General features: G+C 42.0%; 2 protein-coding genes across 3 annotated transcripts in view; one reads left to right on the top strand and one right to left on the bottom strand.

Moving 5' to 3' along the window:
* RFX7 (regulatory factor X7) overlaps positions 1–25,783 on the bottom strand; it is a 76,630-nt gene that overhangs the window by 48,347 nt on the left and 2,500 nt on the right. The window contains exon 1 of one of the 2 annotated variants that reach the window (XM_039723267.1): positions 22,049–22,065. The exons of the other annotated variant lie outside the window; for it this stretch is intronic. The gene's annotated coding sequence lies outside the window, so the exon portion shown is untranslated. Of the gene's footprint in view, positions 1–22,048; positions 22,066–25,783 lie in introns of those variants that run through there. 2 annotated transcript variants of the gene reach the window in all.
* On the top strand, positions 846–1,844 carry LOC120508916. Its single transcript, XM_039722991.1, has 2 exons — positions 846–1,548; positions 1,650–1,844. The coding sequence occupies exons 1-2, from the start codon at positions 846–848 to the stop codon at positions 1,658–1,660; spliced, it is 714 nt and encodes a 237-aa protein (XP_039578925.1). The 3' UTR covers positions 1,661–1,844.

The raw sequence follows: 25,783 nt of genomic DNA, 5'->3' as shown, positions 1-25,783 counted from the left end.
CTTGATCAGTATGTTTTTATTGGGATGAGTTTATGTATAAAATACACATGGTGTTTGTGTATATAAAGGAAAACCTTACATGAGTAACCTGTATTTACAACTCCCAACTTTCAGTACTCTTTACCAGTGCCCTCAGCCAAAAGCAGCTTTTAAAAACGTACATAAAATACAAATGCTGCAGGTGACAGCCTCTTGCAGATACTAAAAAAAAAAAAAAAAAACAAAAAAAACCAACAAAGTGCTCTATTTGCACCAACCTAAACTCGGTTCACCTCCTTCCACCAATACAAATGAAATAAAATTCTTAAATAAAATGCTGATTTACTAAAAAATTGAATTTTTAGGGAAAAAAATCAACAAAAAACCGGGATTCCTATGCAGAAACTTGAAAACCATCTCCAGCCAAAACTGCATTTGAACTGCCTGACTGGGACCTCAGAAGAGCAGAGCTCTACAGGAGGCTGGACAATCGCACCCTTCCAGCCCAGCTCCGCATCCCCCGCCGCACCGCGCGCTCGTGTGCGCGCTCCGAGCGCGGCCGGGAGCGCCGCGGGCCGCGCAAGATGCGCGGGGCGGCAGCGCCCGCGGCAGGTGACCCGAGCCCGCCAGCGCGCTGGCCTCGCCGCCCTGCAGCCCCGGCACCAGGGCCGGCAGGGCCCCGCCGGGCGCGGGGGTGCCGGCGAGCCGCCGCGGCGGCTGCCCCCCCTCCGGCTGCTGCTCCTCGGCCATGAGACGCGAGCGGCGCTGGCCGCACTAGGCCTCTGCCGCAGCGCTCGAGTGAGTCGCCTTCCCCCGCTGCCCGGGGGACATCACGGGCGGAACCCGTCCCGCCGCTACGCCGCAGGATGGCGAGCCCGGCCCGCGGCTCGGCGCATGGCGCCCGGCCCCCGCCGCGAGCGCAGCCCGAGCGGGGGGGCGGCCGCTCCGTCAGCCCCGGGACCCCGCCGCGGTGGGGAGGGGGCTGCGCTGGCCGGAGCGGGCCGGCGGCGCAGCCCACACGTGTGTGTGTGTGTGTGCGTGTCCGTGTGTCACGGCGCACGCCCCGCGCGGCACACGCCGCTGCCCGCTGGCCGGGCGCGCCGCAGACACGTGAAGGCGCTGCGGCGGCAGCAGCATTACATCAGCTGCGGCACCGCGGCCGGGCGCGCCCCGCAGCCCCCGCGCCCGGCCCGCCCTCCGCCGCCGCTCGAAACAAAATAACAAGTGCCGCCGAGCTCACATGGCGCTGGGGGAGCCGGGCAGCCAGGCTCCGGCACGGCGGCGCTAGGCCGGGCCAGCGCTCGCCCTCAGGCTTCCTGGTGTGTCCCCTAGATATAAGTGGGGCCGGGTTGCCATTAGTCCCGCCGGTCTTTACCCACAACCCTTCTGCAAAAACATCTTCCCAAAATTTAAATTGTGCGGCTACCGCAGCTGCTTTCTCTGAACTACAGGCGCAAGCCATATTTCTGCTCCTTGGGATCGTGGCTTTTAATGAAAAAAAGCCAGAGAAACTGCACAGCCTGGGATGGTGGACAGGTGAATACCTAAATTCAAGGACAATGATACAAGGTGACCATTATTAAAGTCATTATTAGGAGTTGGACTCGATGACCCATGTGGATCCCTTCCAACTCTGGATATTCCATGGTTATTGTTTCTCTTCCCTCTAGGGTTATGGTAACAAAGGCTGCTCAAGCTGCCCCTCTGTTGCCCCTCTTTTCCCAGCCACTCCAGTTCTGGTCTGTTCCCCCTGGAGTTCACACCTGGGACTCTCAGCCCACCTGGCAGGGGCATGGACATGCAGGTACCCTTCTGACAAGGATGCAGTGACTCCCCAGCTTGTGCTGATCACAGAAAATGTGGGCTTAAAGGTGACTAATAATATAAATATACACATGGAGACACAGCACTGCTAAATTTAGGGGATGAGCATTTTGTCATCAACCGAAGCAAAGGCCTTTCAAAAATAAATATTTGCTTACGTCTCCACGGCTCCAAAATGAGAACATTAATGGCTATGACAATGATGGTGATCTTCCCCTTACAAAACCTCTCAGAAGAATAAAAAAACCTAAGCTTTCTTGTTTCCTTATTAAAAATGTTTTTTAATGATAATTGAAAATTTCTGAAGGTCATTTAAAAATAATTAATAAAAGTAAAAATTTTAATCAGAAAAGTAATCAATTTTAAATCCTAACTGCTATGCTTTTTGCAAGAAAACTACATCACTATGCAGGTAAACTGGCACAGGAAGACAAGGGTGAATGTCCTTAGTGATATTTTTTATTTTTGTGGCAATTTCCACCTAATAGCAACTGTATCAACACAGCCAGGGTTGCTGTGTTGAGATCTTTTGTTGGGCTCAGTCACATCTGGCTGATCAGAATTTAACCCATAAGGATCCAAGCCATAAAATCATTCTGGCCAATGCCTATGTATTGTCCCAGATTGAAACTGATGGCTCTACACCTCAGAATAAGATGCATCAACAGATGTGCACCATGTTTGCAGGAGCACAGACCATTCCAATAAATTGTAAAAAATACACATGATTTCAGTGTTGCTTTCAGTCTAAACCAGCAGCTGGAAGACAAGTTTTTTATTTAGTTCCTCATTCATTTAGGTCCCAGACATGTCCTTTTCATCATGTTTATTTACAGCTGTATGGGCATCATATGACCCAAAAAAAAAAAAAAAAATAGTCACTACTCTTCTGCAAAATCTGCAATACCATGCCAGGCTGGCACCCACGTGCCACCCTGAAATCACATCAGGTGTTTTAGGGCAGAACGGGATTAAACTGGCACAGAGATTAAACGAGTGAGCCAGACTCCCAGGTTGCATTTTGGTGGTCAAAATGGTCCACGGGCTTCCAAAGTTATGTTTATGCTCCCATATCTAACTATCAATCAATTGTTCTATACGAAATACTTTAATTTTTTTGTCTGTGAGCCTTTGGTGTGAAGCCTTCCAAGAATAAGCCTGTTATTGCCGGGTTTGAGCATCAGGCCCAAAACAAAATTCCACAAAAGCCCAAACTTAGATCAGGGTCTTGTTTTGCATAAAGAAGAGATTTCCTTCTCAGGCCTAGCACAGGTTTGCCACGTGCCTGTTTCCACACCGAGCGGGGCAGTCCTGCCCTTTGCACACTCACAGGTTGATCAGTGGGGGCCATTTGGGCTGCCTCCCACACAAGCAGCTGAATTTGCCTCGTGTTTCCTACAGGCTCATGCACCTGTGCAAAATGGGCAAAGATGGTGGCAGCTCATGCACAGTTTATGTGGCCACGTGTAACTGCAGCAAAGAACAAACAGATCCAGAATTACTGTGTCATGCTCAGTGCTGACAGAATTAACTTGGAGATACTGAAGGAATTATTTAACTGCTAGGAGATGAACAGCTATGAGATGGACTGACTGGACATCTCCAGGGATTATCCACCAAGGACCACTACAACCATCTGCTGGAGTTCTTGTTGGTTCTGAAAACCATAATTTGATGCAGACATTTAGCTCCTGGTTAGCACTGCATAAGAAACACACCAAAAGTAATACATATGAGTTAATTTTAAGTCCCCTTACTGTAAAGAAAGACATGTGTGAAAGTTTAAGCATGTCAGAAATCAGACTAGTGTTGGCAGGACCAGGATCTTTCCTGATCTTCCCCATTTTCCAAACATCTGCCCTTGTGGAAGAGCACAGCAGCTGAACTGTGAGTAGGTGGGGGCTTCCTCTCTCCTTCTGCAGGCAGATTTTACTTGTCTAGAAAACTGATGTTGTTGTTCTAGTGCTAAAATTCATGTATTTTCTAACTCAAGAGCACTGCGAGTCTCCTGTACCGGACAGACATATTCATCCGAGGATGATGTTCAACAGAGAATGAAAGAGCTGCTCTGGAGAAAGAGCTGGCTGTCTGCAGGAGGATGACCTCCACTGTGCAGTCCTGACACAGGTGGGAGCCAACTCCATTTTGCCAGGTTAATTTCAAAAGCTCTGTTTATTTTCCCTCCATTTCTGGAGCTTCGGATCTAACACATTCCCTCTCTGTGGAGAAAAGTTGTGCTAAAGTACTGTCCAACCTATTTTCCAGGATTTTCTCTGCTGTAGTTCAGCGTGGCTTTGTTTTGTTTTGTGTTTTTTTTCCATAATGGATTGTGTCTGACAGTTGGGGAATACAGTGTCTCTCACTTTCAGGGAGGAATGCCTCGCTGCCCTTTCTCCAGCTGGCAGCCAGCACCGAGGGGAAGGCACTTTTCCCACTCTCCTGTCCATAGAGAGGGATCTGCTGCCTCCTGTCTAGCACAGGGCCAGGGACCTGCACGCTTGGAGGTATGAGCCAGATAAATTATGAAATCTCACTATCTTTATCCTCAAGACAAAAATGAAGCACATTCTCTGAGGATAATTGACTTTAAAGGTTTGCTAGAAAAAGACACTTCCCAAAAGCTTTAAACGCCAGTTCAGTGAACTCCATTTTGATGCCTTTTTGCAACTCTCCTTCCCCAGGGATGCCTGTCTCTGTGTATCCTGAGCTATGCCCAAGACATTTCGCTCTGGTTCTGTTTACTTTCTTATCTCCATTCATGTGTAGTATCTGTAAAATCAGAGTGCAATAACTAATAATTCACCTAACAAATTTTAATGAAAACTTCAGCTTTTATGGTATTACTAAAGGGAAGAAAAAAAAAAAAAAAAAAGAAAAAATTTTTTAAAAAAGCCAGTTTGCCCAGCTTCAAATTCACATCATCCCAGCTGACAGAAGAAAATGGTCTGTGTTCAAACCGGGCAGTGAAAAGGGGGCTACTTTAACTACAATGAAAGCATGCTTGACCAGAAATTTTCTAAGCTTTGCTGGGTCTTGCAGCATCGGTTTAGAGTGGGAGTGAGCATTGTCTGGTGCACAGTATGGCCACTTGACAAATAACAGGAAATGTTAAAAACGTGCTGGGGAAGTCTGAGGTAGACCCCATGATCATGAGTCCTTCTTGCAAAGGAAGAGCATTAACCACCCCTCTGCCTAGTGATGGAAACAGGCTTCAGACCTCTGCATGGCACCTTTGGGTGCTAATGAACAGGATTCCTCTGTGTGAATGTGGACAATCATGAGGTGCAAGGCAGCAAGGCCCAGGCTCCAGCCTGGCTATGGCTCACCAGGGCTGGTCAGAGGAGGATGTGACATTCTGTATCTTGGGTAAGACCAGATCACTTGCATTCCCTAAATAATGATGACCAGATTAAATTCCCAAGGTCTATCCATGTTCTTTGATGATACAGATAGTTTGAAACTTCATTTCTATAGACTGTCTTCTCTGTACAGTACAATAAATCTTTGGCTCAGTGTAATGTCAAATGGGCTCAGGTGCTGAGCTGTTAAAAATGGAATGTGGTGTTCCTAGATACGGCAGTCTTGACTTCAAGTTGGAAGTCAGTAAGGTAGAAAAAGGCAACTGCTGCAGCCTAAGAAAACGACACAGAAGAGGACAGTGGATCATGAAAGTGGTGATTCAGACTGTCCTGTACAAGACTGATAAGTAGGAAGGAAGGGCTCTCACTGAAAGAAAGTTAGTACTTGGCTGAATGAAGTTTTAAACCATTCCTTTCCCCATTTTTGGAGTTGTTGAATGTTGATGCTCTGCAGGTAGAAGCTCAGGGAAAAATATTTTTGGTTTGACCCCTATGCAGATGCCTGATCTTGTCAGTTGTCTCTTATACTGACCCAGAGACTCAGAGATTCTGAGCAAATAATGGCCAAGGAGGGAGAAATATATGCAAGTGACATGTAACAACACAATCAACACTTCAGCCTTCCTGGGATTTCTTTCCTTTTGGGATCCAGTAGTGAAGTGGAAAGGCACAAGCGTTCAAAATCCAACATTGCCTACCTGCAGATTGGCTGGAGTGCAAGGAAGGCATTGGCTGCAGTTCACAGGGGCCTTGCCACCTGCACAAAATCATCACCCAAATTAGCCTGACACACAAATGCAGTGGTTCCAGGTGTGTGATAGCAGGGAATGGGAGAGCACCAAATCCCCAAACACAGAGCCATATGGCATGGGGACTGTGAATTTTAGCTACATTGGTTCAAGATCCGAATCCCCAGATAAACTATGGATGTCCTTAATCTTACTGATGCCTGAAGGATTTCTGGAAGATTTCCAAGTCATACAGCCTCCTGAGAAATTTGTTTGCATTTTCTCCTGTACGCAAATTGCCACGGCAACAATCCAGCGATACTCAAGTGCTTGTGATTATGGCATTGCCCTTTGATTCCCCATCTTGAGAGCAGGCAGCATCTTGAAAGATCAAACCCAGCCTGAGGACATATTAAGGATATTTGTTCTGAGAGAAGTTGCCCCCGCCCCAGAAATGGGGGAAAGGAGAAGATGCTCCCTGCACACGGTGACTGTAGAGCAGGCAGGTAAACCCACACCACAGTAAAGCCTTCCATTTGGACCTTCTTCTTTCAAGTCTCTTCTTGACAAGGCAGAGGAGTGTCTGTCAAAGATCAAAGCAATCACATCTCCTCAGTACTGGTTTATGCCCATCTGGTTTTAACACTTCAGTTCCTCTTAGTCAACACTCCAGCTCTTCCCCTGCTCATCTTCTGTGTGACAGCTCCACCACTTCTGAGCACCATTTCAAGACCCTCTTTTCCACAAAGTCTTTTGCCCCAGGGGCTGCTTCATGGACTCTTCCCAACCTTCATGTCAGCAGTGCCTGCTCTCCAGCCTGGGTGGCTGCTGAAGGCATCAGAGCCTGGCCTGGGAGCGCTGCTATCAGTGCCTCGTCAGGACGCAGCAGGAAACGTCTGGCCTCCGCTCCACCACCATCTGCTGAAACCAGGCCTCCTCTGGCGGGAGTCCAACACAAAGTAAACAGAGTTTCACAGCCAGATTTCCAACAGCAAAATAACTGAGAAATATGGCTCACTGCTTCTGGTTTTCGAATTCAGAACACTGAAGTTCCTAGAAGCAAAAATCCTTTATGGATCTTAAGACTTCTTGGTTGCCAAATGGATCCATTGCAACTAACACTATGGAGAACGTGCAGTGATGTAGCAATTTTAGTTAGTTACACCTAATTAGTTCATTGTATGCATTTGGTAATTTTTAAGATGATTTATTTTTCAAGATCAGTGATGCAGAAAAATAAATTTGTTAAACTGCAGATTTCAGCTTGCAATATTTGTTTGTATGGGTAACAGTAGAGACAAATTCTGAATCTTGCTACTGTACAACATTTTTCATGGTATAGGAGACAGAGAAGGACTCAATGAAGTGTGAAAGATTTTTTAAAAGAACAGATTGCCATGTCTTTTAAAATAGGTCAAGTTTTTGGCCTACTTTCCTTTAAAGTATCCCTTAAAGCAATGGGGTTGGAATATACATGACAGTGCCATTGCTTTTTTGTTTTTAGCCACATCTGTGTGTGGCCCTAGTTGTAAGGCAGAAATGTTCCAGTGTAAAACTACAATGGCAGACAAAGACCACGTGTCTCCAGGAGCATTTGTGAACAAGTTACACTGAACAATAACATTTCAGCAGTGGCTGCATTTAATCCTTATTTGTAATATTATTCTGAAACATGCGACTGAGAAAAAGCAAACTATTAAATCAGGTGATGGCCAGTGAAGACAAAATCTGCAGACACAAACCTGTTAAACCTAATTTATTAACTCTCCAAATTTCAGAAGGGTTTGCACTGTTGTTTGCTTTCCATCTTTAAATTAATTAAATCAATTGATTAAGTTGATTTAAGTAGAAAGGAGAACTATAATAATGACAGATAGACTGAAGATACACAAGATAGCACTTATAAGAACAAACCAAGGCCACCTATGTTGAATGGAGAAAAAATACAACAGTCAGCTGTCAAAACAAAAATAATCTGTATGTGTACATTTAAATTTTGAAAACGGATGTTCAAGATATTTAAAGAGGGAGGAAATTCTGCATGCAATATTAATTAATAGGGAATAAATACCATCTGTCTTCTTTGTACAGAGCAGTCTGGTGCGTATTTTTATGGCTGCATCTTTGCTCTAAGAACATAACAGGTATAATACACATGTATTTATTATGTTACATAGATGTAATTAGTCTGCATAATACACTTACCAGTAACTGCAGTTGGCCTTATTGCAGCTATATGGAGTGAGGCAGGACATGAGGAGGATTTCCTCTACCACAGAGGCCTGGAAAAAGGCCAGCTACAAATCAAGAGTGGTTGTGTTTGGAGACTACAAGGACAGGACTTGCCACTTTAACTGCTCTCCCCTGAGGCTGAGGTGGTGCTCAGCACATCCCTACTAAGATGCAGGTTCTTCTCCCCAGTAAGCTGATCCATAAGGGATAGTGCCCTTCATGCACAGCCTGTACCAGAATGTACCTTGTTGTGGTGAAACTCTGCACTGACCTATTACACAGCCAGTAATAAACATCATTGGCTTACAGTGTTGTACAGTAATAAACACACTGAAGAGCTTGTCAGTGCACACTTTGGGAAAGAAGTACAGTCTGGAACAACAGGGCCTGTGCACACACTTGGAATACAAATTTTTTGCAGGCTGTATACTTCATTATGAAAACTGTTTGTGATTCCAGTTAAGCTGTGAGCGAAGGCAATGCAAAGCCCTGTCTGGTATTCATCTTATTATAGAGTAGAAAGATAAATCAGCCTTTAACAACAGAGACAGTTTTAAGAATACCTTTCTTTTAATAATTATCATTATTTTGCACTGAGATTTGTAGTTGTAACCACCATCATGAGTGGAACCTTTGTTTTGTACCTGATCCTACTCTACATCCTTTGCTGAGCAATCAGCGTGAGGTGTTACACACATGCCTTTATGTGCACAGTTTGTGACATAAAAAGGCTCAAGAAGGGGAAAGAGGAGCTTTCTTTTAGCAGAATATCACAAAATGCAGGAAGAGTCATCTAGAGAGCTCCTAAGGATTCTGACTTGTGAACAACTCTTTTTGCACATATTACTCCCACCACTTCCTGTGAGACAAGAATATTACACACACAGGTCTGGTGTGAGTTTTCAAACTGGCAGTTCCTCCCAATGCTGCTCATAGATCAAAATAACTTTCACTTCATAAGAGATTATAAATTCTTCCAATAATAATTTGAAGAATATTATTTTTGTGTGCTACACTCTAAATGATTGACAAAGATGCTGGGCAGATTTGTGATGCATTTGATATGGAGCAGGAAAATGTTAGTGGCTCTGCAATGATCACACTTCCAATAGCTGGCAAAGAACTTATCTTGAAAAAAAAATCACTGAAAAGTTTTCCTCTGCATGAATATGTGACTGCAGAATTACTCATAAGGAGTGGTGGACTAAATCTCATTGATTTATAATCTGAATCAAGGTGGGAACAAGTCATATTATCTATTTGCATGAATTTATAAGCTTCACACAGAGTTTTACTCACCAGCACAGAGCTCAGTGGAGCACAGACATTATATTCTCTTACCATCGTGAAACATAAGAAATGAAGGATGGTTTATTTAGCATACTGTACAAAGGTCCAGATCCTTAATGCCTTCATCTGCCTTTACAAGGCACTGTGGTGTCCTGATGTCAGCAGCACATCCAGGTGCAAAACAGAAGCAGTGAGTGGAATGCCTTCTTGGAACATGCACAACAACTACACTGCGTGCTAAAGTAGGCAACTGCCTCAGCTGTCTGAAGGACAGGACTTTATTCTGTTGGGCTAAAGCAACCTTCTGTGGGGTCAGAGCCAGAACATTGAAAAGAAAATGTTCATAATCCACCTGGCTGAAATCTTATCCTATCTAAGCACTAGCTGTAGCTCAGAGCCAAAATTAGGGTATTGAGAGAGGTAGCAGTGAGATGGGGATGAAGGCAGAGAGCTGGTGAGAGATGCTGGTCCCTGGCAGACACCAGCCTGGGAATGGGGTGGGAGCAGCTCCCGTGGCAGCGAGCACAGCACTGCATGAGGCAGCAGGGCTGCTGATGCTCTCAGTACCCCTGGTCTTAGCTGTGCTCAGCAAGAAACCCAGTATCAAATCAGTTTAGATAAGAGAAGAATGGCATCCTTTATCAAGATACTTTATCAATGTCTTAATTAGCTGAACAGTTCTGTATCGGTGCTCTTACAAATCAATACCAAGTAGAGCCAAAAACCAGTTACCACAATGAGGTTTCTAACATTGCTCCAACAGTTCAAAAGAAAAAAGAAAAAAAGTATAAATTTTTATACAAGAGAGCACTTTATGTCCTCTGCTGTTTTTAAGTGAATGTAAGAGATGAGTCACGTATTTAAATACCTTTTAAATAAATATTATGTGTGAAATTATGGAAATTTACCTAAAAGCTGTCACTTTATGACTTATATGATTTGGGGATAGGAGGAAAGCATGGAGCTTATAATTAGTAAAATACTGGACTTTACCATTTGGGATGGTGCTCAGGATTTTTCAGCATTTTTCACCTGAACAATTTCTAGTGGAGTGGCTCAGTTTACAAACCAGTACACTTTGCAGCTGGATCTTTTCTACCACCATGCAAAAAGTAAAATAAATAAATTGGTAGGTCACCTTCCTAACTCAATTTCCTGACACAAATAATTTTCATTCCTTCATGAAGCAAGGAACAGATCTCTTTCAGCATTAAGAAGAAAGGAAGTAGGGGCAGCTTCCCTCTGCTCATTTGCTTTAACTTTGAGAATGAATTAATCACGTTTTGTTCATAAAAATTTCCTACGTTGGGGCATTTCTCTGTTTGCTTTTTTTCTTTGTTTTTTCCCTTTCAGTTTTTCAAAAGCCTTCTCCTCAAATGCTAGCAGAACCCAAACTCAAAAATTCTAACTGTAGTTTTAGAATATTGCTATTTACACAATGCTGTAAAGGCCAATTAGCCCAGGAGTAAGGCTTGTCTCAGATACAGGCTGTGTTCTGTCCACACACAGGAGGTAGGGGAAATAATGTTTGGTCCTTTTATTAACTTAGCAGGCACCCAACTTAGAGCTGTGCCTGCTCAGGCATCTAAAAACAGCTAGCACTGACCTCTGGCTTCCTGGCAGGGCTACTCCCATAGCAGTAACTTGATATATTCACTCATGGTCACCATAACACCAGCCAAGCACATGGAAAGAAGAGCATCTTTAGAAAATACTTCAATGGGTTAAAAAAACCAGCAGATCTCAGCTACCAAAGCCATGTCTGGGATTCTTCCCTGTGCAACACAGAGAGGGGGCTCAGTACCTTCTGGCTGTTTGCTGCTCGAAGAGGAAAAGGATGATTGTGCAGATGGCAAGTTTGTGCACAGAAAAGCTGTTTTCAGAATTGCAGCAATTGACTAGTTTGAGTTGCTTTATTCCTCCAGCACCAAGGTAGGGGAGAGGTAGAAAGGTATCAGCTCTGCTACTGGAACACAGTTTGATTACAGAAATGCAATCAAACAGAAATATTACAGGCCCAGGTTCTGCCCTCACTGTGCTGGTGCAGCTTAGAGCAGGTGAAGCAGTTGCACAGCCATGCCAGAGGATAAACACTGTCAGGGCACAGTTATAGAGCTTTATTACCAGTAATTTAACTGTCAGAAAGGAAACAATATACTGCATAAATGCCTGGTAGGTGGTTAGAAAAGATTACCTTTTTAACCTTATCCACAGTGTATTTAATCTCAAATTACAGACACAGATATAGAACACACTGGGGTTACTTTTAAACATGCAGACCTGCCTCTCTGTAAGAGTGGGGTTTTTTCTTACTTTTCTTTCATTTTGAGGGATTTCTTGAATAGAAATTTTAACATCTGAGCACACAGTTTTCTGTTGCAAAAAATACTATTCTGCTTTTGAGTAATTTCCTCTCTTTCTGAAAGCATAGACAAATTAATGAAGGATAATCATAGCTTACTCATAACAACAATCTGTCAATATTTACATGGTGCTCTTTCATTTCTTGGTCTTTCTTTGCTGGCCTGATACTTCAGCTAAGCCCAGTACAACATCACCAAGCTCTGGATGTAATAACTTTGGAAGATGGTATTTTGAGATGCATTTGCATCTCAAATTTAGAGGAAATCCAAAGGGGGAGAGAAAAAGTGTGCTCAGCATGATTAAAAATAATTGCTGAATGAGAGGTCAGGCTATAATAGGATGGAAAAAAAATGCAAAGGAAAATAAAGCAGGTGGCCAGAACCCAAGTGGTGAGTCTGGTGAGTCGAGCTGCTATGTGCAGCAATGAGGAGGCCTGTGGGTGCACTGGCAGCTTCCTCAGACACTGACTGTAAAACCCGAAATTGATTTATACTTCTTTTCAAATAAGATGCAGCAAATACATAGTTATGTCAGGTCCATTTTAAATTCTTCTGCTCTTCTGGGGTTTTGATATCACTCTTTAGGGCCCAAAGAAATTCTTCTGAGAAAGAAAAGAACTGGGCCTTGAAAACTCCCAGCTCCAACAGCTGGTGCCAGAGGCACCGTCTGGAAGAAGAGCAGTGTAAGAGCTTTCAGATGGCTTTTCCATCTCACTGCCATTACAGCTTCATAGTTCTGACTTATTAGGGATCAAACACAGATATTGATAGCTATTTGGGCATACATACAACTTCTCAGAGCACCTTTTAGTGCGACAGGAGCAGCCCCACTGCTTTAGCAGGGCACTGAAGCGGGGAGGGTGAATGCTCAGGCTCCTTTTCATGGCAGGAACGTGAGCGCTGCTGCTGCTGCTGAAACCCAGCTGCTGTAGGACTGCAAAGAGTAACTCAGAGCAGGCATGGCACCAAAAATACTGCCACACAGACACAGCATATTGCTTTCAGAAGTTTTTTACCCAGAATTATGGTTGCTAGCTATAAAAGCCTTTCTCATAATGCTTTTTCATGTTGGCTTGGTTTGGTATTTTTTCATCATTCTTGCAAACCTGCTGCTTGGGGACTAAGCAAATAAATTTTATAGTGGAATAGTTTTATCACAACTGATTAAATGAACATTCCCTTTCTTTCTTCACATTGAAGGTACCTCTCAAGATTTTTACAGTTACTGGGGCTGGCAGTAACACAAAGTCACAGAAGGCACTCGGAATACAGCATGACGGGGATGCTTTAAGGGGCAGCATACCTGAACTCACTGACTGAGCTGGTGTCTGAATCCTCCAGTTTAGGGAACAAAAATATGACACACAGCTCCTAAATCCTGTAAATGGTTCCAAATAGTTTGTTTTCCAAATATTTTTAAGTGGCTTGCTTATTTTCAATTTCTGGGACACTTCTGGATGACACAATCTTAGCATCAAATTATTGCCAAGTGTGCACAAGCCTCTTCCCAAAAGATCTGGCCTGGGGGTGAATAATGTACTTGGTGCATTTGCAACACAATTACAAGGCAGAGCACAGAGCATGCATTGCCCTGCTCTCTGTTTGCCTCAATTCAGACACTCTCACTCCAGCTACTCTAGTAGAAGAAGCAGCTTTACAATTTTTCCCACAGTACACTTCCCTCCTAAAAATCTCCCACACAAGCATTCTTACTCCTGCAGCCTCACCAATGCTAGAGTGTGTGGGAGGGCTGGCATTTTTGGTACAAGAACATTTGGACCCTCTTTACAGTGTCTGCTCTGCTCCCTTGAATACATTTGCACTTAATCAGAGCAACATATGACAAAGGGTGGTCTGCTGTGAAAGGTACCCAGTGCACTTGGGTTTAATATCCCCTCATTTCATGTGGATAATGATGCTCTTTCTTCCCCCCAGATTCCCTCTTTTCCTCAAAAGTGCTGAGTGAGAAAGACTGGAAGTTCCGTCTGAGGAAACTGAAAACAATAAAAGCTCTGGTCTACTTAGGAAAAGTGCTGTAAGAGAGCCAGGCTCTGTATTATTATACTGTTGAATATATTGTAATAAAACACGATTAAAATTGAAGCAGTTGAGTTCATTTTCAAAGAGATGATGTGTGGAGATAAATGCTCTTCAGATAATTCTTACTAGTATTTTCACATATGTTATCCTGGTTTTCATATAAAATTTGTATGATCTTATGTGGTGTGCATCAAATAGCTGGAATCCATTAAAAGCATGCTCCAGCTGTGCAATCACTGTCCTCACAAAGATACATTTTTATATGTGGTTAATGCCAGAAAGAATCTGCAGCTTCAATTATGAGAACAGCAAAATATGTTGTTTATTGCAGAAAAAAAAAGCATTTGCAGCAATTTAAAATATCCAGTCAACACCACATTGCTAAATCTAGATAATAGAAATCCCAGAGAAATTTGAGCTAAATCTGTCTGGATTATAGCCGTGGGATTATCTGAATGCTAAATTACTGTATATGTTTAACTCACAAACATGAGCACAGACAGTACAGGAATATGGATGACTATGCAGATTGCAATAGAACCCATCCCCAAGGGACTATTTCATACACTAGGTAAACAATCCCTCTCAATTTATTAAGCATTCTGGATTGAATTGATGCTGTCATTTACTTTGCTGTTGCTGTGTAGAGGAATATGGTTTAACATGAACAGATTTAGCACTAGAAAAATAACAAAGGTTTTCCCTGTGCATCCTTCACAACACAGAGAGTGCAGGAATATTAATTGGCTGCTGTGTTTGTATAACTGAATTAAAGAAAATACAACTGTTGTTTAGTGTATAATCAGAAAACCAAATTACATGCAATATTGAGAGAAAAGATTAACCCTGATTGTCTTATTAAACCTTCCTTTCCCCTCCCCCCTTGTTTACACACCAGTGTTTCTGGCTTTCTGAGGATAAACAGTGAATGAACCTGGGCTGACCTGACACACAGTATCTCTCAAACTTTCCCCTTGGATGATTCGCACATATGTGAGCTGGGACCAAACAAAGCAAAGAAGAAAAATGCAGGATACTGTACAGGCTGAGCAAATTTGGAAGAGCTGAGACTGTCCAAGTGTGCCATGCCAAGCCCCTGCTCCGCTGCAAATGCACAACTACTGATTACAAACACACATTCCTTCCCTTGCCAGCTTAGCTCGGTTTGACAACTGCAACTGAAATTAGCCTCAGTCCTGCTCATGTGGGAATTATTGTCATTCTTATTAATCTACCCCCCCAAAGTAGTTTTTATTGCTCTCTGGTGCTTTATTTGCTATTTTGTCTGGCCATGCACGGCGCAGCTCCATGGCACAGGAAGCAGTCAGGAGGGCTTTCCCAGGGAAGAAAACTAGAGTGTAATTGCTGCTTCCTGTGAACAGCTACCAGCTGAAGCAGATATGGGCACTTTCATTTCCCTCTTTCTCATTCCAATAATATATGTAGCTCTGTTAACAGATTAAATACAATTTTGGATCCTGGGAAACCATCAATGTAATCCTTTGGTCAAAGTACAAACAAGCAAAGAGATCGGTCTTAGCCGGGAGTTCAGCTGAATCCACATTTTAAGATACATAGTTTTCGGCAGGAAACAAATTCTGAAAAGTCACCAAAACCTCACTTTTTTACTGCGAAAGAGGGATTATTATGAATAATTGCAATGGAAATTGGGCATGCTAGCTGTTACTGTCAGATGGTGCGCATGTGCCAACACATTGCAGCATCAGCACTCTCTGGCGTTTGAGATAATAAAACGCCCATTCCATTCTTCAGTTTTTCTCCCTCTACCAAAGGAGCAGTTTCTCACTATTTCTGCCACTATTTTAGTGGTCTGCTTTAGTGATGAATGTCTGAACACCAGCTGACCTACAACACAAAAGTTTGGTCGTTACATGAACTGTCTGTGGACTAAAGCTCTCATGAAGCTGAACCAGTGGTGGCAACAATGAGATATTTTAAGAGTAAAAGCTCAAAGTCAGACGCAAATACCACAGCATGAGTGCAAAGCTGAGTTTATGTGCTCAGGTCTACCCTGCATCAATGACTGCAATATGCATTGCAGCATGCATTGCAACTCCTGACCACACAGCACCAGTCCCAAAGTGGGTCTCTGCATCTTAGTCTCTGCCAGAAAAATTATATAGAGTTTGAGAAAGAGATAAGGCAAGTGAAGGAGTGCAAGTAGAAAACAGTTAACATGAACACTTTTTAAAATGGAGCTAAACTCGTGTAAAAAAATAAATTCTAAAAGAACTTGGAAAGAGACAGTAAATACCATGTTACCAACTCAAGGAATTTTCCCAACTGAAACATTAGGAACAGATTTAAAGCAAAAGGAGAAATATTTTTTCATTTCAAACAGTACAGCATAGCCATAGTTAAAATAATAAAACAGGGTGCCTCATATTACTTGCTGAACTAGGTATGCCTCTCAAATCTCTTACATATCCATTACAAAATTTGTTCTACTGTAGTCCAGACACAATTTAAACTATCCCTTCCGCCAGGAGAAACCAAACTTTAAAGGCAAGCACTAACTCAACTAGCACGACTTTCTGGAAAAATAAACAAATACATTTTTATGAGCATAAGCAGTATTGCAGAAGATGGATCAATTTCCAGTCAAAAAGAGTTGAAACAAATCTGATCAGCAGCCTAGTTAGCTCACATGCTTATTACTATATATGAGCTTAACCACTTTTCTGAAACAGAGTTCCAACATTAGAATGAAGCTCCAACAAAACTCAAATCTTTGTTAGATAGATCTACAAAAATATTACACAAATTGGGAAAAATATGTTTTCAGATTTACACAAATATTGCTTTCTTCAGCATGGCCCCTTCAGGTGGACAACTGCCCTTGTCAGTTGAGTAGCTTTGTAAAACTCCTCTGACACAAACCTGGGTGCTGCTCTGTCAAACACTGAATGCTCAGAAACACAAGTGCCTGGCACTTATCAAAAAGTTGTTCAACACAGCCCAGAAAAGAGAAAGCTAATTTTAATTTCCTATTGGACAGCTGACTACATAAGGAAAACCACAATTATACATAGCATGAAATAACATTACGTGCAGCTTCATGGTTAATGTCATCACAGTTGGAAAGTCTGGAAAATAAACCAAAGCTTTAGTGGAGGGGGTTTCTCTGCTACAGGCCAGCACTTGGTCATGGTGCCAGAGGAGCACAGGGAAAGGATGCATGATTGCTGTTCAGGCTGCACTACTTCAAATCAAAAAAGGAAAAATGAACTAATTTACACTGACATTACCTGCTTTGTCCCTCTTTCACAAGCAATACATTACAAAGATTTTTGAAGTCCCTAATTTTCCACTGTGTGCTGGTGAAGTGATTTCTTCTCTTCATGTGCTTGATTTGAAAGAGTCATCAGGCAAACCTCCACTAACTCTGCTCATTGCTCCTCACAATTTGTGCGCTCAACTCTTAACAGCTCTCTTTGCTATCCCAGCCTGGCTTTTGGAGACCCTTTATTTAGATCACTCACCAAGGCTAAATGAGCTCTGACAACCCTCGCTGGGGATCTGTCTTCCTTTTGCTCAGTTCTAGTGATCTCTAGCATCATCTCCCAAACCAGCCAAAGCTCCTTCTCCGATTTCCTCTGCACATGGGACAGACAGCATTGTACTGTGCCCCAGGCCAGTGCATGGAGCACAACACAGGAGTTACTCAGGCCTACTGCAGAATTGTTAGCAGGAAAACAGGAACCAGGGATGCTGTGAGCAAAGCCCTGAGAGAACTGTCTGAGATACTGTCTCAGCAACCCCTCTGCTAAGTTGGGTTGTTACAAAATATTAAGGTGATTTTATTATATTCAGTATTCCTTAACCTGATTTTAGTTTAAAACTATTCCATTTCTACTTGAACTAATCTTCTAATATTTAAAAAGAAAGATTTATAAACAACTTTATCGACTTTCCATGACCAGCATCACACATAAATTTTAACTAGCTAGTTCTAGGGAAAGTCTCGATGTTTGTTGTCACTGAACTCATTAAAATTCAGGTCAGAGATAATGACTCCTGCAAACAGTGCCTTTACAGTGAGTACAGTAGCTTTTCATGTATCAGCTGTGTGAGGTTTTAGTGCACTTTTGGACTAAGTGCACTAAAATTTTGCACTAAGGCTATCTTCTGCAATACAGCTGTTAGTTCAGCCTGGTTAAGAAATGATAGGTACTTGATCTTCACAGAAGTGAAGTCACTGTTCTGGAGGTATCATTTTATGACACTCTCAGTCCAGAATTTATTATTTTAAGTTTTAATTCTACTTATGTATCTCTTAAGACTCAATTTACAATGAAAAGAAGTACTACAGAATTATGCTTATAACTAGAGCTGTTTAACATGCATTAAAAAATTATTAAATGCAAGTTAACACTAAATGTTAAAGGTCAATTTTCAGTTTATTGATATGCTCAATCATTTTACAATTAATATTTTCACTCTTCAAGTTATCTCTTTACAGTAAGAATTCAACTTTTCTTTGATATTAAACAGTTGCTTTTATCTCTACATCCCACTTGCTGCTTTTTATGCAGTGGCATGATCTTGCAAAATCTGAGCTGCCAACACTGAAGAAGAATGTCCAAATCTAAGTAAACAAAATAGCTGTTCTAATGGATCTTTTCCTTTTGATCAGGTCTTACAGAAAAGAACCCACAACCTAGTCTCTGAATTTCAACACTGGAGTGCTTCTTTTACTCAGGAGAGCAAAAGGTGTAAGAACTGAATTCATTCAAAATTCTGCCAGTTTTTGATTCCCTCCTACCTTCTTAACTAAAGGTTCAGAACATTTGAACACAGACATTCACTTAATAATGCTAATAAACAAACTGACAATAAATTTTAAAGTATTGAAGAATCCTTTATCTGTCACTGCATGCTTGTGTATCTGTCCTAAAACACTCAATGAATATACAACACTGAAATTAAGTAGGGATTAATCTCTGCTTGAGAAAGGAAATAGCAAGGTGTGATGGGATGGAAGTAAGGTTGCATTTTATTTGCAAATGCAATTAATATACTTTGTATTATGTACTTGTTTTTGTTAGGGATTTGAACTCCTAAATCCTTTGAGTTGTGGTTGGTTTTTTTCAGTGTTTTTTTGTTTGTTTGTTGTTGGTTTTTGGTTTTGGTTTTTTTTTTAAAAGAAGACTTTCTCTATTAACTATTACCTCATGAGGCACAAATCCTGGGCAAACCTTAGCTGCAATATGGGAAAAAGATCCCCCACTTTGAGCACACAACAGAAATCTTTAAAGTCAGAAGGGCCTAGCCTGGGAATGGAGCTCAGTGTTCAGTCTGGGGCTATTTTTGCCTTAGATAGTTTCTTCATAGGACAGATGTTTCCCTGTGCCTGAATGTGCCACAATAGTTATGCTGCAATCCCACCTCTGCATTCCATCTCACAAAGCAATTCCATTAGAGGAATCCTTTACTAAGTCTGACTGATGAAATGGTAACTTCACAAGTTTATGAACACACCCAATACATGTACCTTCCAAAAGACCCAGTCCAATTTGTGTTCATGTACAGAAAACAAAGCCTCTGTGCTGTTCCTGGTGACTGTGCTCACATCAGAGATGTTCCCTAATGTTGTACTTGGATCTTGAATCTGAGGGACTCCTCAGAGTGCTCTGGGGCATCTGCAGCAAGAGCTGACTTCAATAGAAATTATGGGGCTCAGCATGCCTAAAAACTAGGCCTTGTATTTTTAAAAGCTATCAAACATTCTGTTGTTAAAATAACATCTCTTTTTAGTGTGGCAGTACAACAAAAAGAAACCCCCTATGAATTTCTGCTGGCTCTGCAAAACAACAATTGCTGTCGGCATTTGTTTATGAAAACAGGCAAAAGATAACAAACCAGCGTTCTCCCCCAGCTGACAGGGAGCTACACATCTTTTCCTCCAGCTAGTGAAAAAGCTCCTACCTCCCCTAAGCCAAAATAACTTTTCAGTGCAGTTTAATACTTGACAAACAAGTCATGTGTGCTCATATTGGAGATCTACACAGGGCCACTGAGCTGGACTTTTAATTTCTTTTCTTACACTGGCACAAGTTTCTCACAGAGGGCAGGCATTATCAGGGAAGCCAAGGGCTGAACTGGCACTACAGACTCAATGAGCATTTCTTTTATCAAGCAACACAGTATACACAAAAACATGTGTTATTCTAGTTTAAGGCAACATTGAATGCTAACATTAGCACATTGAAAATGTTAGAACTTGTTTACACTTGATACGTCATATTAATTTACTTGGCCATAGCCCACTATAGTCACTGAATATTTCAGAATATTTCACTGAATGAAAAATTAATCAAAATATCCAATTTGATAGTAAAGGCCAGATCTGTTGTAGTGCTGTCAACACAGCAAAGTAAATTTGAAAGCCCTCACCTGCATTCACCCTTGATATATGCACTGCAATATACAAAGTGACAAATCCCATGAAAGCAACAGTATAAAACGTTTTTTTCCAAATGAATTTTAGGCTGTGTAGCAGAACATAATCTTCCAAGCAAAGAGGAACTGGATACAAGTGATGACACAGCTATGCAGATAAAATATTCATGATGAGCACAAGAGTATTTGGCTCTTTCAGGCTCTGGGGTTTTGGTTCTAAATACCCAGTTGGATTTCTTACAGACAACAGCAGGGACAGGAACAATAAACACAGCCCAGCAATGAAGGCTGGAATGAACAGGAATGGAGAGATTTGAACTTGCTCCTGTTATAACTGCAGGGCCCTCCATCTAGGTGACAAGACAGTTTCTTTTTCCAAATCTGCCCCATTAATTGAAAGCCTCTCTGTTGAAAATGAGTGAGTTTTTCAAAAGCACCTTGGTAGCTGTCTTTAAACCAGGTGGGGTTGTTTTCCTTAGACAGAGATCGAACACATAAAGTAACAGCCTTTTGGAATCCCAGTGATCAAATACAGTCGGAAATATTCAGTTTAATTTTATTGCTAGTTTGCAACAAGTAAAATGAAATTTGTGGTGGAGGAGTCACTGATTTGTTTCAACTTATGTAGCCTTTGTTTAAAACAGGACAAGAAAATTATCTCATTTGGGGAAAAACTGTGTACTTCCAGAGCAGACCAATGAACATCTAACAAAACTATATGGCAGGAGGGTCTAAGTAGATTTTGGTCCATAAGTGACCGGAAGAATTCTTTCCTTTTTTCTATGTATTTCACACATGACAGTACTTCAGGCAGGAAATGGCATAAGATTTCCATTTGCAGTGAAATGAAAGGTCACTCTGCAGCTTTGGTAACAGGCTCTGAAAAGCCTTTGTGTGTGCTGCAGCAGCTCTCTGAGGGTACCAGAGAGGGTACCAATCTCCATTTGAAAAGTTGCCTCTTACACAGTAGGAGGAATTTCCATCATCAGTGAAAGATATTTCTCCTTTACTTTGACATTGCCATGTTCTCAAATCCTCTGAACCTCTACACTGGAGGACCACATACTTTTTTAAAATTTTCAGTGTGGCAGACCATTGCATTGATAAACTAACTTTGTTTTTTCCAAAAATGCCAACTACCACTACAACAAAAAAATATACAATTGTCATAACAACCTGGTAATATCACAGTGGCCACTTTGAAGAGTGGTCTAAAGAGTATTTGCCAAACCTTTTGATCCCTAGTAATCAGAACAGAAGTGCCCAAAATCCAGAGATTAAAGGATTAGGCCTCAAGAAAGACTTGTGGTATTTCAAGAAAATGTGACTGATGCTCACCACTTATTTTTTACAGTGCTGATGAGATTTAGTGTTTAAGGTCCTTTCCTATTCAGACATAAAAGCTGCTGTAATCAGAGTATTACTAGGGAAAACTACTCTGGTTGGGGATTCAATATGTTTAAATTGTTGAGCCAAGGTTATTGTTTGGATTAGGTTAGGAAGGATGACACTGAAATAAGTAAGCCCCAATACTGTAGTGAAGCAGAGAAGAACAAAGAAAAATGCTTATATTTATAAACAGGAATCTGGATAGCACAGGTATGCTGGTTGTAGCTATATATAGGCCAGCCTAGAAACTAGGAGAAACTAGATATTGTAAATGTCTACACAACTACTACAAACAGGAAAAAAATATTTCCATGGCACTGAAATCTATATGAAAACAAAACTGGAGACACTGGAGATGGAAGAGACTTAATAGAACAACCTGCCCACCTCCCAGCTCTGTTGTCCCTCAAAATCTGTGTACCTGGTTCTCACACACCTCTCTGACTTCTGCCATACAAAGCTTGGCACTCGCCACTGACATCCATCAGGGTTATCCTGCCAGGAAACAAAAGACACCAGGGTATAGTGGTGCTAAACCAGCTTAGGATGTCTGTCAGAAAGGGCTAAAGGACTTGCACACACTTCATTTATTCAAGCAGCAGCTTTTTCACAGGATATCCATGGCTATGAATAATACTTGGTCCTCTTCATATTTTAGGGAGCCATTAGAGATGCATGAGAAAACATCAGCATGAAAATACCTTCCAATATACAATCATGCCATTTCAAACACCATTGGATTAATATCACTGATTAGAGGAAAATATCCAACAGCTGTCTGGGGAATTCCCTCAGTGTCTGGATTATTGATTTAATAGCTACATATTGTCTAGATCCTATCATTCCACTAATGTCTGAAAATGCTGTACACGAGTTTGGTTTTGCTTTTTTCCCCTATGATTGCACAATAATAATGTATTTTAGTCTAATTTTCAGGTGAATTCAAGATTAGCTATAATACACTCCACACAACAGAAATATGAAATAGCAATTTTTACCTTTTAAAGTAAAAAACAAGATGAGTATTTAAAGCTAACAAAAATCAACCAAACAAACAACATCCCCCAAAAAACCCAACCAAAACAAAACCACCAACACATCCAGGTTTATAGAAATCTGCTAAATATTAAAATTAATTCCAAAATTTTGCTCTTTCCTCCCTCCCCTCCAGGAAATTGAACTAGAAAAAGGAAGGACAAATTTAAGGTAGGGAAACTATTCAAGCGTGAAGTGGCCGTAATGGTTACAGTTGCTTAGGTTACAGTGCTATGCCTTGGATTTAAGTCTGACATGCTCTCTGGCACATTCAGAATAAATAAGTAAACAAACAACTGCCTGCTAGCCCGGCATTATTTGCCTTCGCGAGTGAGGCTGCAGTGAGCCTGTCTCTGGTTCCCTGGCTGAGCCCGCCCGGGGTTTGTGCGGCGGGCGCTGCCCGTGCATGCCCCGCTCCAGGAGGTGCCGTGAGGAGCCGCTCCCGCTGAGCACAGACCCGGCAGCGATGCCATGGAGCAGCAGTGCCATGGAGCAGGGATGCCATGGGGCAGCGGTGCCATGGAGCAGGGATGCCATGGGGCAGCGATGCCATGGGGCAGGATGCCATGGAGCAGGGATGTCATGGGGCAGCGGTGCCATGGGGCAGCGGTGCCATGGGGCAGCGATGCCATGGGGCAGCGACGCCATGGGGCAGGGATTCCATGGAGCAGCAGTGCCATGGAGCAGGGATGTCATGGAGCAGCGGTGCCATGGAGCAGGGATGTCATGGGGCAGCGGTGCCATGGAGCAGGGATGTCATGGGGCAGCGGTGCCATGGAGCAGGGGTGCCATGGAGCAGCGGTGCCATGGAGCAGGGATGTCATGGGGCAGCGGTGCCATGGAGCAGCAATGCCATGGAGCAGGGGTGCCATGGAGCAGCGGTGCCATGGAGCAGCAATGCCATGGAGCAGGGGTGCCATGGAGCAGGGATGCCATGGAGCAGGGATGCCATGGAGCAGGATGCCATGGAACAGCGGTGCCATGGAGCAGCCCCCACGGCAGCACACACAGCACACAGCCCTGCCAGGCTCCGCTCTGCGGCCCCGTGCCGGCACCCAGGGCTGCTCTGAGGGCAGCGCCATGGCCGGGCCTGAGGGAGCAAACGTGCTTTGGGAAACTGCCCTGCTGCGGCTGCCGGGCCCGCGGCACGGCCATGGAAGCAGCGGCAATGGTCCTGGGCAGACAAACTTCTGACATGACAGCATAAACACTTTTGAGTCATACTGCCTTGGTGAAGCATCCCTCTTTCCCAGGATGGAGGCCCAGCACTCAGCTGCAAGTCCTATGGAAGACCTTTTCTTCCAGAGGTGGAATCAACAGACGTGTAAATGGGAGAGGCCTGTAGTGACAGCAGGTTAATCAACTTTAGCTCTACCACATACCAAAAACAATATACAGCCCTTAACATGACTCTTGGTCTAAAAACTGTAAGCATTTGTGGCATCTATATGTGCTATTTATTTGTTTACAATGGGCCCTACAATAAAAAAATCCCAAGCAACCAAAAAGTTTGAGCCAGCATATCAGCTGTTATCTCTCTGGCCTGATACATTTGCAATAATTTTTATGGAAGAAAAACACTGTGCCAAACCACTACTGTTCCTCTGTTTCTGACAAGTAATGTGATATACAATGAAATCCTGTCCCTGTTGATAGCATTCTAGGTCTCTACTAAACATCACAGCTTTTATGAAGAGAGAGGAAAATTCTGTATAATGAATCTTTAAGCAAATAAGAAGATATTATGAACAAATATTGCGTCTAAAACCATGAAGATATTAAGCTCATGTAAGAATCTCATGCTTTTATATTTTTCTTGAAGGAGGAAAGAGAGATCACAAAACTTGTGCCTGTAGAAGGAAAAGGGCCACAAGCAAGAAAGCCATGGGTAGCAGTTAAATAGTGCATGTGCTTTGGTTTAATCAAAAGTAAACACTGCCTATTGATCCTCAGCAGTCTTCTGCAGTAAACTATTCTAACATCCCAGCAGCTACACACACCCTTCTGTCCCAAGCCACTCCTAACAGCTGTATTGATGGAGCTCGTCTGTTCTCTGAGCCATCTCCTCCTTTGTTGGAAGAAAACCAAAGGCAACATAGAGAACAACTTCATTTTGAATTTAACATTTCTGTTGGAGTAATTTAATTTTGTGATCTTATAATCCTCAAAAAACAAAAGTTGAAACACTTGAAAAAAACTGAATGATGATGTACTACTCTAATCACAGAGGTCCCAAGTACAGATCGTTATGATCACAAATATCACTCTGGTTAAAACCTCTCTCTAACCTGCTGTACACTTCACCTCAAAATGACAAAAACATTTTCATTTTACAGACACTATGTTTGGGTCAACCCTTAAAAAGGATTAAATGGAAAATGGGAATTTGCTAACAAATATTGTTGGCTAAATCTTATACCATATACCAATGTTATGCTTTCAAATGCCTTTTTTTCCCCCAGATAAATACTGAGATAAATTTTCCTATCTCCTTATGTATCTCGCTATTGGTTGGGGTCTCTAATATAAGCCTATTCTCTACCCAGTTACCAACTATGTATTAGAGAATTAACCACAACTGTTAAGGTCACATCAGGTCAACTTTAAAGTGATAAAACCTTAATGGAGTAAGGGATCAAGAATGTAAGAAAATCTCTTATTCTTTCTAATTTTGTTTTCAACATCTCTGGAGAAATACCTTAAAGTTCACTGAGAAATACTTTTCCAAATATACTGATATTTTCATATATACTTCAAATATAGGTAGCTGAAGTCTAAAACCAATTGATATAATATTTCAAAAATAAATCATATTAAATAAATCATGCTGTGGATCTTTGAAATATTGTGCAAATTTGCAATCCTAGCATGTATGTATGTTATTAATCTCAGGGGATTTTAAACAAAAAGAAATTTGTTGCTGTGTTTGTTAACATATTTAATAATTTATGATATAATAAATTACCCCTCTTTTGTTTATTAAGTCTTAGCAAAAAGCTGGCTAGAAAACCAGTTGCTCTAATCTCTCTAATCTCAACCAGTGATTTTGTTGCCTCAGTATCTAACTAGCAGAGATCTTTTAGCTAATACTTTTGTCATTTTAAGGTGTTATGCTCTAATA

This window comes from Passer montanus, unplaced genomic scaffold, assembly GCF_014805655.1.
Source record: "Passer montanus isolate IOZ18808 unplaced genomic scaffold, ASM1480565v1 scaffold5, whole genome shotgun sequence".
Taxonomy (NCBI): Eukaryota; Metazoa; Chordata; class Aves; order Passeriformes; family Passeridae; genus Passer; species Passer montanus.
The sequence above is the reverse complement of the archived record's forward strand: the minus strand, read 5'-3'. Positions and strand labels throughout refer to the sequence as shown.